General features: G+C 39.7%; 1 protein-coding gene across 1 annotated transcript in view; it reads right to left on the bottom strand.

Annotated features, from left to right (window-relative positions):
- The window catches only part of LOC140469263 (rap guanine nucleotide exchange factor 1-like), a 236,966-nt gene that overhangs the window by 24,984 nt on the left and 198,146 nt on the right, over positions 1-13,836 (bottom strand). Inside the window, exons 17-21 of the mRNA XM_072565605.1 lie at positions 8,128-8,203; positions 6,421-6,505; positions 5,774-5,866; positions 1,960-2,145; positions 1,471-1,555 (exon numbers count right to left, since the gene is read on the bottom strand). Coding sequence (XP_072421706.1) covers positions 1,471-1,555; positions 1,960-2,145; positions 5,774-5,866; positions 6,421-6,505; positions 8,128-8,203 — 525 coding nt within the window. The remainder of the gene's footprint in view (positions 1-1,470; positions 1,556-1,959; positions 2,146-5,773; positions 5,867-6,420; positions 6,506-8,127; positions 8,204-13,836) is intronic.

Below are 13,836 nucleotides of genomic sequence, written 5' to 3'. Positions count from 1 at the left end.
CCACCAGTGAAACATTTACTTTTCTGGGACTGATGTTAACAGACTTGAAGAAAAGTACAGGGCTAAAAGGCTTAAGATTTCCAGTTGCAGGTGTTGGGGGAAGCTGAGAATGCAATAGGTAGATGAAGGTGGGCGAGAAGGTGATAGGTCGTAGTAAAGGGTAGAGCAGATACCTACCCTGCACATCACTTCCGTCGCTGCAGTTGCTGCCACCTCTGCCCCCAGAGACGTCGCTCACTGGAACACTGACGACATTGCTGACGTCACTTCCACCACCAGTGACAGTGATGATGTCACGTTACAACACTTCCGCCCCCACTCTGCCCGCAGGTACTGCCACAGGCCCCAATTGCACCCCCATGATGAGTGTCACTTCAGTTGGTGACATCACTTCCGACCTCATAACCATGCCCACTCCAGAGGCAGTCCCCGCCCCCACTCCCAGCTTCAGCCCCACCTCAGGTTCTAGCTCCCAGCCCTGCCATGTTTTTACTCATTCTCCACCACCTCCAAATAGACCCCACCACTAGGAATATATTCCCTCCCCACCCCTATCAATGTTTCAGAGAGACTATCCCATCCCCAACTCCCTTGTCAGATCTACGCCCCTCACCAGCCCACACCCCACTCCAGACACCTTACCCTGCCACTACAGTAGTGCAAAACCTGCTCCCACACCTTCCCCCTCACCTCTGACCTAGGCCCTGAAGGATCCTTCCACATCAGGCAGAAATTTACCTGTACTTCCACTAATGTCATCTACTGTATCTGTTGCACCCGCTGTGGTCTCCTCTACATCAGAGAGACAGGATGCCAACTTGCAGACATCTCTGGGATACCCACACCAAACAACCCCACCACCCCATGGCTGATCACTTCAACTTCCCCCTCCCATTCCACCAAGAACATGCAGATCCTGGGTCTCCTCCATTGCCAAACCTAACCACTCGATGCCAGGAGGAAGAATGCCTCATCTTACACCTTGGGACCTTGCAACCACATGGGATTAATGTGGATTTCACCAGTTTCCTCATTTCCCTGCCTGCACCCCCCCCCCCCCCAACCCACCTTATCCCAGTCCCAAGCCTCCAATTTGGCACCAGCCTCTTGACCTGTCTATCGTCTTTCTCATCTATCTGCTCCACCCACCCCTCTGACCTATCACCTTCTCCCCCCACCTACCTATTGTATTCTCAGCTACCTTCTCCCCCAGACACCTCCTCTTTCCCCCCCCCCCCTCCCCATTTATCTCTCAGCCCTCCAGCCCACAAGCCTCATTCCTAACGAAGGGCTTATGCCCAAAACGTTGATTCTCCTGCCTCTTGGATACCACCTGACTTACTGTTTCTTTAACTGTTTAACTAGAACAAACCCTGCGTTTTACTTGACAACTAATCTATGTCAATGCAACCCATTAAAATATGCTTATCCACTAGACTGTCACAGAAATATTTCCCATCAGATAACTACCTCTATTTTGTAGAACAATTCAGCATCCAACAGCGTCAACTGCTCAGCAATCTCATGACTGTGAAAGTCATGAAGCGTTCCAGGCCTGCAGGAGGTTCAAAAATACATTAAGCCAAGGGTTACAGGATGTTAGAGGAACAGAACAGATTCTGGTTTCACTCAACAGATTTCCCTATTCCCCCAACAAAAACTAATTTTAACACTGCCCACTTCCATCTGGTGATTCAATTTTTGCTTAACAGCAGTTCCAGTACACATAAATATGCTTTAAAAGGGATGTCTGTAACCCTCTTCTTGGCCAGTTTTTTAAAAATGTCTTTCAAACATCTCAACCCTAATCATGTTGGCACATTACACACCACTCACTAAACAGATGCAGATATTTATTTTTCAAAAATTGACACATGTACAACTCTTTTCAGTCTACCCAAGAAAACAGCACCAAATTCAGTTTGTTTTTATTACATATATATGCATAACAATTCTTACCTAGCTGCCACCCCTCGTGCAGCCAATGGCTTCATCAAACTTGCGTATTTCACAGTTTTCTTCTGATCTACTTTATCCAGAATATTTTTTCGCAAAACTCGTGCCAGGCTCAACTCACCACTACACACTAAACGGAACACAAGTTCCATCAACAACTTCAGGATGTCATCAGATAGCTCCACCAAACTGAAAAATGTACCAAAATATGGAATTGATCAGATGATCATCTTTAAGCACAGGATAAAAGATCACATCAGTTCAGTAGAGTAAAAACCATATTGCAGATCAGGATACTGAGTATTTCAACACAGATTAAAGCAGACTTCAGAAGAAATGTACAATTATTAAAACAAGGATTTTGGAACACTTTCACATTGTAAATTTGTTATGTCAGTATCCAAGGTACATAGTAAACCACTAGTTGCCATTCAATCATAAGGTCCCTTAATGGAGCAATTCAGGAGAAAATTGTCATTTAATAACATAAGGCATCAAAACAGTTAAGAAGAGGTTAGTGCTCGACTTTCCCCAAAGATGTGCAGGTTAGGTGGATTAGCCATGTTAACTTGTACTGTAATATCCAGAGACCGATGGATTGGACATGGGAAATGCAAGATTACAGGGAAAGAGTTTGGGTGGGATGTTCTTCAAAGAGTCGGTGTGAACTCAAATGGCCTACTTCCACACTGTAGGGATTCTACGATTTCTCACCATTTCCTGAACCAGATAAAGGGCAAGCATATCTTAAAGCAGTGACTACACTTCAAAATTGCTTCATCGCTGTACAGCACTTGTGACATCTGTCCAAGGGTCACAAAATATGCCATGTAAACACGAGTCTTCTGTCCTTTCATGGAGAAAATTTCACTCTGAAGAACCCAAAATGCAAGTAGGGGTTAAGATCTGAATTACTAAGCTCATCTGGAGCTACTTCCTCCTCCTACCCTCACTTCTCTAATTGCATTTGCACTATTAATGGGAGGGAATCGTTTTCAAGTCAGAATTGTTACTGTCAGCTACTAACTAGTTCAGGAATTAGTGACAAGGGCAAAGGGAGCTAAAACAAAAGGGAAGATTATTTAAAAATCAGGAGCTAAATGTTATACATGTCTATTAGCTCCTGCAGTTCCCATATCTTCCATGCTAGCAGCCTAATATCACTACACAGTAATCCAACAGTCAAAAGACTAAGTTTAGTGAATAAGTGAATTTAAATTGCCAAAAATGCATATTTTGCTTCATTAATTTTTCTTCCACAAAGCATGCACAACAATTTTCATCATATCATTTACTTCACACAATCTTCTGAAGTACTATATAAATTCACTGCCACCATAAAAACTTTCATCTAGAATGGTTTCCTGGACTGGTATCTGCACACCTCCCCAAGTTTTGCAAATTGCACTCTGGCAAATTTATTCTACAAAGGACGCATGCTTTAAAACACTCCGTATACAGAAAGGTTAAAGCTTTTCACTGAGAAACAGGTTCCTGTCCTGTGCTGTGCTCATCAATAGAGATGAAGGTATAGCATTAGGAACCACCACAGATGTTTAAGTGCTCTTATATAATGCAACCAAACCACCAATAAAACAGTACTCAGTACGTTTAATCCATTATTGAACATTTCCAAGTGGAGCTGATGACATCAACAGTCATGAATGAACCTTGCATACTTTGAGTGAGGTGTAGAGAGGAGGAAGACATTCTACTGTTGAGATGCAGCATACTCAAGATTCAAAGCATTAATTATTTCCTCCTTTTTTTGATGACTCATACAAAGTTTAGGCCAAAACTGACCTCTGCGCTAAGAGAAGGCAATAATTTACTACTACGTTATATAACCAACCAAACTGAACAGTGATGCCGGTGAAGAACCATAATTATGCTGCTCTCCATTTAATTTCAATTTATAGCATTTACTTCTTGTTTCTTTACATATTTGAAAATGCTAGTCCAGTGAATGGACTAACAATGCTCAATATTTTCATTTCTCTCTCATTAAGTTATTACTGTAAAGTTAATTTCAATCAATTAAAAGCTAGTGAAATCACAAAATAGGTAGAGAGCTTACAAGATATCTTGACTTAAAAATTTTAGAAATCTGTGAATCTACAAATAATATTAGGGCAAATTGAATAAAGTTTTCTACAACACTTAGTCTTTCAAGTGACCAATATATTAACTATGAATAAGCAGTGGGAACGTAAAATAAAACGCAATAAATCATAGGACACAAGTGAGGGAGAAACTGGGGAATAACAGATAGCACATTAAAACCATCAATATACAATGAGTAACAGTAAAAGTGGCAATCAAAAATCTTAGCGTATGGCCAAACGAATGTCTCAAGTGCCTCAAGCAATGTACAGCTAACTTAGAAAATAGTGATTCTGCCCATCTGAATGACTGCATAATTCAAATCACTGTACTGCACCTTCCTAAAAATAAAAGAACTGGACAAGGGCAATTACATAAATACTGACAAATTAGTTATAAACAGTATGTTAATAACTCTGAGCCCTTCACTTCAAAAAGATTCTGAGACCCAAGTCATTTTTACACCAGTGTAGACACAGTGAAGTCTAACAGATTACTGGAAATTCAATAAATTTCACATTTCAGACAATTTTGAGCAAATATTAATTATCTTCATCATCAATGGGGTAAAATCATGTAATTTGCAACTTAACACCACAGAAGAAGCAACACTGCACTGGCTGAAGATGGCAGTCCACCATCAGCATCTTTTCTGGACAGCCAGGGGTAAGTAGTCTTGCTGACACCATGAAAGCAAAACAAAAGTTACATGTAACTGCAAATAAACTTAATGCAGAATAAAAGTGGGTCATGTTACAAATTTTAGTGAGAACTGACTAACTTATCTCTGGAGGGATGCTGGAAAGAAGGCAGAAAAGAAACTGATAGTTCAAAGCATGGGTGTTTTTACACATTAAGGCCTGTCTGATCTTTTTCATTCCTGTGCACCCCTTTATCACCAAGAGATTAAGGAAATAGTTCAGCAGGTTTGTCACATGAAACTCTAACTCATTTTATAGTTACCTTTTGGGGCCCTCTTGTGGGACAGTGGTAGTGTCCCTACCCCTGGACTGATAGGTCTGGGATCAAGTCCCACCTGGTCCAGAGTGTGTAATAACACCTCTGCACAGGTTGATTTGGAAAATAGGTTTATGGTATCTTTTACATAATAACATTTCACAAGGTGCTTCATAGGTGCACTACAAAATAAAATGCGACAGCCAAAAAAGGAAGTATTAAGACAGATGGTTCAAAGATCGGGTTGAAGGGGTAGGTTGTAAGGTATATCTTAAAAAGGAAGACCACAAGGAAGAGAAGTAGAAGCTGGAAGTATGGAAATCAACAAAGAAGCAATTAAAAATTAAATATCTGGAAAACCTTTCAGTTAATCTAGTACTGATGTTGGACCACCAGTCTTGTTAAGTTAAATTCAAGCAATTTATTCTGAATGTTGGTTGAGACGGCGATATCAGAAGGGGAGCTAACAAGTGCACATATTATTTATCAATGACGTATCGAATGGTATTCTCCGAATCTTTGGCATGGAAAAAATGTAGTGTGATGGTTATTATTATTGATGCATGATTCATAATGAGTTACTATAAATTTAAAGTAAAAAGAATAAAATACTTCTGAGCTCCTATTTTAAACAGAACTTCATCTTGCTCTCTTACTAAAAGACAAGTGAATATGCAATACTTTTGAACTTTCCTAAATTATATTGTAGGGGAAATTCACCCGTAGCACTGGTACAGTGATTGACAACATTACTCACCATAGTTCATCTACCACACGCACCAATAAAAAGAATGTATTCTTGCTCACTCGTTTTTTGAATGTGTCTGGACAGTGGCAAAACTTCTCATATGTAGTCATTAGTTAAGTTAAAAAAAACTAAGTATTAATTTTGTACAATTAAAAGTCTATGGCCTACATTTCTTTCTCAGTAGTAAATACTAAAGGGCATGTAGTCTCATGGAAGAATCAATCATTATTATTACTTTGTCTGCTACTTGATGTAATCTTGCAACTAGCGAATAAGCTATAAACTCAAGGGTCAGGCTAATTGGATCATTGATTCAAACTCCCCACCCGATCCACAAGTTATACTTATAAAATGTATATTCTCTTCAATACAAAATTCAACTTTTCCCTCACCTTTTTAAAATACACAACTTCTACCATCTAAAAACTTTCAAATGTATGCAAAGTGAACAAAATTTGTGAGCTAGCAGCCCAGCCATCAAGATGTTTTGTTTACTACTCTGCAAACAGGAACTAAAGCACTCCAAATCATAAATCATACTTCAGCTAATGTCATTTCTGGATTACATTACTGATGTGGATTCGCAGTAGATTTGTATCATGTTGACATATTCTTTCATGCCAAGCAATTCTAAAAGAAAAATCACTGAAGGATATCGATAATGCAGTTTCTTGATGATTTCCTCAGGTGGAATAAATGTCCGATAAGTAGTTAGGAATGCTTCACAGTAAAGGACAAGATCTAGAGGGCAAGACAAGAAGAGTATGATAAGGAACAACTGTACAAAATATTGATGAACCTTAGATATAGTGGTCTAATGTCCACAGTAGCAAACTCTGGACTCGGGTTTGTGGAGTGCACTTGCACCCTTCAGAAGTACTGTACAAATACATGCTGTAACTGTCTAAGTAGTTTAAAGTCCTGATGGACTGATTTGTCTAGCCCTGAACCATGGTCAATATCTCCAGCCTGAGCCCAGGGTTAACACTGGTCAGATAAACCTGGATACTTACCTGAGGAAAGTTACACTGAATAACAACTGGTCTAACCACAAGATTAGCCAAAATAATTGAACTAAGTACCACAATTTAACACCGACACCCTCTCCCTCACCAACTCACCGCCTCCCACTTACCTCCATGCCCAAACTGGCTACCTACCCAACCTAAATCCCCAGTCACCTACCCTACTTCACTCATTTAAAGACCCAGGATCTTTAAAAGCACACCTGAATACAAGAACTTGTATCATTTAAAAAGAGGGTGCTCTCCTTCAACTCTTCTGCTGTTGCTGGACTTAGTCTGCAGAACCTGTGGTGTTCATTGTAGCTCCTGAACAGGGGGAGGCAATGGCCTAGTGGTATTATTGCTAGACTATTAATCCAGCTCTGGGGACCTGGGATTGAGTCCTGCCATGACAAATGGTGGAGCTTGAATTTAAATTTAATCTTTTAAAAATCTGGAATTAGGAGTCTAATGGTGACCATAAAAACTATTGTCAATTGTCGGAAACCCACCCCAATGACTCAAGTCCTTTAGGGAGAGAACTGCCATCCCTGTGTGGTCTGGCCTACGTGTGACTCCAAGCGCACAGCAACATGACTGATACTTCGTCACCCTCTGGGCCCTTAGAGTTAGACAATAAATGCTGGCATGGCCGTTAACACCCACTTTCAATGAATGAATGAGGAAGTATATCTGGTCAGCATGGACGGGTTGGACCGCAGGGTCTGTTTCCATGCTGTACATCTCAATGACTCTATGAAAGAAAAAAAGAAGTTCCATGCGAACAGAAAACCTGATGGGCAGCAGCACTGTGCTTATCAATACAACTGACCAGAAGGTTTGGGTCATCTAATGTTCTTCAAGGTTAGGCAGGATTTATAAAAACATAACATGCTTTACAAAAAAGCAATTTATTAATAACTATTATATATTTCGAAATATATGAAATACAATGCTACAGTAATCAAGCCCAAACTACACCTTACTGCAACAGTCATACTGTGGACCGAAGAAAAACGCAACATGACAAAACATGCAATGAATAACTTTGGTAAATCTGATACAAATTTACAACTGGAATTAATGACTCTGAAAATAAATACTTTTGATCTTAAGCAGCCTATTTCTGGCTGACTTCATATAATTTAATATAACATTAAAAAGAAATCAATTCAAATAAGCAATGAAAGCCCAACTAACTTGTTTCCAATTTTCAAAATGTTATAAATGTTTCAACACACAGAGCATAAATTAATCAATCATGATTTTTACAAAAGGAAGATGGATACAAAAAGCTGCAAAGAACACCATTCTTTAGAATTCAACTACAGTAATATACCTTATGCATCTTTATCTTACCTTTACGATCTGTTTCAGTCGCATGAACTATGAGAATATCTACAGAGCCTCCTCGCACCTCAGGGCCATCCTCTCCCTAGGATAAAGTTCAAGTGAAAAACTCTCAAAATTTATTTGTACGAGAAAGAAAATTCACTTTTACAAAGTGCATCAATGACCATCACGGATGATATTTAGAGACAGTCAAACTATTAAGATCTGCTTTTATTTTTCATTCCAATACATTGTAGTTGGAAAGCTGATGTAAAGTACAATGCTTCACGTTCGCAATTTAAGGATGATTTTAGATTACCCTGACCAGACCCCATTTTTTCAGCGTTAAAATGTCATTGGTTGAAGCAAATGACATATTTTGTTAAAAAAAAAGAGTTCGAGTATTCCACATAGATCTCCAAAAATAATGCATTAAGTTAGTTTTAGTTGCTTGCCTCTTACAAGGGCAGACAAATTCAAGTTTCCATCAATGTACACGGAATTATAGGAATATGGAATCACTATGAAACGCATATTCAAAAAGGTCTCAAAGTAAGTGCCTAATTAATCACACATGGGAACACTAATGGTTAGCAGTATATGTTCAGATCATCTCAACAGTTTTATAAGTACAGAAGGCATATTCTACCTTAGATACCGTTCAAGTAGGTTTCAAAAGCAGAGGGTGAGACAGTAAAGAATTAGTTCCTCTTGTCCCCACAAATGTTGAAAGAACTCAAACATTTTCAAACGGGGAAGCCCCATTCCTCATACCTTCCCTTTGAAAGTAGGCACTGGGTTCAGAAGGAAATCAATGTTTCTAGCATGTATGAAAATTGAAGTTAAACACATCAAAATTCAATATTTCATATTATACTACAATGATATTAGATATTTTATACATGTACAAAACGGTTAATACCCACTGGGCAAAATGCAAATCCAGCACAGACCTGAATAGTCTAGTGGTTACATTACATTAACAGAGCTGAGCTCTCTCGTGGTCTACACAATTCTTTAACTTTGAAGTGTTTATTAGTTATAACTTGAGACAATGCAATGCTGATACAAATGACAATTCAGATACAAATGAAAGTCTTGCATTCCAGAATCTTGCATCTACACACAGCAATTGCCTTGCCCATAATAATGCATACAACTATCATGGGCCAAATAATAAAATCATCAATTTTGAACATAAATGCAGACGCATTAATTACAAAAGCAAAAATCTAAAGGATAATGAATGTATAACCTAGCTGTCCACAGAGCGAACAGAACTAAACAGAGAATAAAACTGGGTTCTGATTTAGTGTGCAACTTGATGCAATTTGCAGGATATGTATTTTAAAAAATCAATGAAAATCAGTGGCATCAAAAACATTTTCCTTTTAATACTTCTACTTACTATTTTCAAAATGGAAAACAGGTGAAAACAGCTGCTTATGGGAAAACAAGATGCACCACAAAAACCCAAGCAGCTACGATTGAGAACAACCTTCCAAACCCAGGATCTCTACTACTCTTAAGGACAAAAGCAGGCAAAGCACGACAGCACTAACATCTGCAAGTTCCCCTCCATGTCATACAACAGCCTGACTTGAAATTATACTGCTATTCCACCAATGTTACAAACGCAAAGTACCCAAGAATGAATGAGTATTTATAAATATAGTGCATCTAGAAACAACTGGCATGCTCCACTATGGGACTAAAGTCTTTTTCAAACAGAATGTGAACTGAAAGGTAGAAAGCAAAGGAATAGTTTAATTTGTGAAATTACCACAATTGGTGTGAAAACTATTTTTTTGCTTTTCATCTCCAGTATGAAAAGTGTATTTTTAACAGAAACTACATAGCCCTTCCCCATATCTGGAAAGAACAAAATGCCTTCATATGTTCCACTTGGCATTTTATTGTTCAATTTATAATTTCCTACCGAATCAGTCAATTTAATTATATTAAAGGCTAAACGGCCAAGGTAATCTTTAGCCACACCAATGGTCAGAGACTGTGGTATACACTGGCACCAACATAGTAAAGTCTTGCATCAAGAATTTAGGTAGCTAGGCTGGAGACAGTAGATCAGTACCTCTAAAGGCTGCAATCTCTGGATTATTCCCAGGGTCATGTACAGCTTGCACAGAAATAGAAGAGGACGACAAATGTGTGTGGAGTGCAGGAGCTGGTGCAGGAGGGATGGTTTCAGATTCCTCGATCACTGGAACTGTTTATGGGGAAGACGGGATTATACAAACAAGATGGCTTGTCCTTGAACCAGAAAGGGACCAAAATCCCCAAGAGTGGATTTGTTAGTGCTGTTGGGTGGAGGGGGAGGGGACACGGTGTTCATAAAATAGGGACCCTGCATACTTTAATAGAGGAACCAAGCCACAGGGAGTTCAGATATGTTGAACCTCAAGGAAGGAAGGCAAGGTTGGACAGCCACTACTTTAATACTAGGAGTACATAGAACATTACAGTGCAGTACAGGCCCTTCAGCCCTCGATGTTGCGCTGACCTGTCATACCAATCTGAAGCCCATCTAGCCTACACTATTCCATGTTCATCCATATGCTTGTCCAATGAAGATTTAAAAGTACTTAAAGTTGGCGAATCTACTACAGTTACAGACAAAGCATTTCTTTTCTCCGTAAAGAAACTACCTCTGACATCTGTCCTATATCTATCACCCCTCAATTTAAAGCTATGCCCCCTCGTGCTCGCTGTCACCATACTTGGAAAAAGGCTCTCTAACCCTCTGATTATCTTCTATGCCTCTTAAGTCACCTCTCAATCTCCTTCTCTCAAACGAAAACAGCCTCAAGTCGCTCAGCCTTTCCTCACAACACCTTCCCTCCATACCAGGCAACATCCTAGTAAATCTCCTCTGCACCCTTTCCAAAGCTTCCACATCCTCCTTATAATGCGGTGACCAGAACTGTACACAATATTACAAGTGCAGCCGCACCAGAGTTTTGTACAGCTGTAGCATAACCTTGTGGTTCTGGAACTTGATCCCTCTATTAATAAAAGCTAAACACTGTATGCCTTCTTGACAACCCTGTCAACCTGGGTGGCAACTTTCAAAGATCTGTGTACCTGGACACAGATCTCTCTGCTCATCTACACTACCAAGAATCATACCATTAGCCCAGTACATTGCATTCCGGTCATTCCGACCAAAGTGAATCACCTCACACTTGAGCGCATTAAACTCCATTTGCCACCTCTCAGCCCAGCTCTGCAGCTTATCTATGTCTCTCTGTAACCAACTACATCCTTCGTCACTATCCACAACTCCACCGATCTTAGTGTCGTCTGCAAATTTACTAACCCACCCTTCTACGCCCTCATCCAGGTCGTTTATAAAAATGACGAACGGCAGTAGACCCAACGCCGATCCTTGCGGTACACCACTAGTAACTGGACTCCAGGATGAACATTCCCCATCAACCACCACCCTCTCTTCTCTCAGCAAGCCAATTACTGATCCAAACTGCTACATCTCCCACAATCCCATTCCTCCGCATTTTGTACAATAGCCTATTGTGAGGGAACCTTATTGAACGTCTTGCTGAAATCCATATACACCACATCAACCGGTTTACTCTCGTCTACCTGTTTGGTCACCTTCTCAAAGAACACAATAAAGGTTTGAGAGGCACGACCTACTTTTCATAAAACCGTGCTGACTATCCCTAATCAAATTATTCTTTTCTGGATGATTATAAATCCTCTCTTATAACCTTTTCCAACACTACCAACAACTGAAGTAAGGCTCACTGATCTATAATTACCAGGGTTGTCTCAACTCTCCTTCATTTTTAAAATATTTTTTATTAAGAAAAAATAGATTTTTAAATATTACAACAAATACAAAACAATGCAATTCAAAACAGTACAAAAATAGTACAAAACTAAACCCAAATAATAAAAGAAATTCCCCAACCCACCCTCCTATACAAATGTATAAACATATATAGAGAAGTATAAAATTAAAAAAAACCTAAACTAGCTATTTAACTAACTAAATAAATACCTAACAACAAACAAATAAATAGTAATAACAGCCCAGCCAAACAAAACACTCATACATTCACAATTCCACCTCCTTGGATATTGGATTCATGAAACACAATCATTATGGCTATATAAAAGCCCTTGTTAGTGTGGCAGATAAATCTGTGTCCAGGTATTTCAAAAAGGGTTGCCATGTCTTGTAAAAATTCTCAGTTTTTTGGTGTACCATATTTGTGAGAAAATCCAGGGGAATATGCTCCATAACAATTTTCCGCAAACCCGACAGGCCTGGGGGGGTTTTCTGATATCCAACCTAGCGAGATACTCTTCCTTGCACAGAATGTAAGAATATTGAAAAGTTTTGCCTTATGCGAGTCTGCAGGAAATACAGTGGGTAGGCCCAAAAGGAGCGAAATAGGATCCCTCTCCACCCCTACACCTAAAACCCTCTCCTTTGCACCTACCACAGCACTCCAATATGTTTGAAGCCTGTCACAAGACCAAAGACAATGGGTAAGAGTACCCGCACAGACTTTGCACTTGGGGCATGCTGAAGATACCCCTGGTTTAAATTTTGACAAATGGTCTGGGGCTAAGTGGACCCTGTGGAGAATCTTCAACTGTAAAGCATGGGTCCTATTGCAAATTGATATCTTCGATCAGAGTCGATCAGACTCATCAGAGGTGGCACCCCCCAATTGGTGATATATAGTACTGACAGAGTGTGTACTCTTAGCACCCCTCTTTCGATGTCAGATTTGTAGGGATCAGTCAAAAGTGTGGTCCTTTTTTGAATAAAATCCCTAACTTGAAAACAACGAAAGAGGTCTCTATGAGGTAACTCGTACTTCCGTACTAACTGATCGAAGGACATCATTACATCTCCCTCAAATAAATCCTGAATCTATCATACCTGGTTGAAAACTCAGCATACCTACTAAAGGTGTAAACAAAGATGTTTTGCCAATATTACCTTCCCTCTGCCGAATTGCCCTCCATGCTTTAACAGTATTGATGACTATTGGGTTATGGCAATATTCCCTAACTGTCCTCACTTTGTCCAAAAACAGCAAACTGGTAAGGGGGCACCTTGCCTGGGAGACTTCGATATCTAGCCATAGTGAAAGAGGGTCCCCACAAACCCAATCACTTAGGTAGGTCAAAAGCGAGCTTAATTGGTAATTTTTAATGTCTGGAAGGTCTACTCCCCCCAATCTGTGAGGCAACTGCAGTTTGGCTAATTTAATGAGGGGCTGTTTACAGTGCCAGATAAAGGAGCTGAACCAACTGTTCAGTCTGCTGAGTGTTTGTTTATTGAAAATCAGGGGGAGCATCCGTATAGGGTATAGCAAACGAGGGAGAATATTCATCTTAATAAGCGCTATCCGACCCAACCATGAAACTGGAACTGCCTCCCATCTTTGGAGATCATGTTTAATATTTTCAAATAATTGAGTAAAATTGGCTTTGAACAGCCAATCCAGAACTGGTGTAATGAATATGCCCAAATACACAAACCCCCCCTGTGACCATCAAAATGGGAATCTATAGTCACTCTCAAGAGCCAACTCTTTCGTAAGACCACCCATAGACATAGCCTCTGATTTAGCAAAATTAATCTTATACCCTGAAAAAGCGCCAAATGCGTAAATGCATTGTATCAGGCAAGACACAGACTGCTGGATTTGTCAAGAAAATTAGAACATCATCTGC

The sequence above is a fragment of the Chiloscyllium punctatum genome, chromosome 49 (genome assembly GCF_047496795.1).
Source record: "Chiloscyllium punctatum isolate Juve2018m chromosome 49, sChiPun1.3, whole genome shotgun sequence".
NCBI classification, from domain to species: Eukaryota; Metazoa; Chordata; class Chondrichthyes; order Orectolobiformes; family Hemiscylliidae; genus Chiloscyllium; species Chiloscyllium punctatum.
Note: the sequence above shows the minus strand (reverse complement) of the source record. Positions and strands in the feature narration are given on the sequence as shown.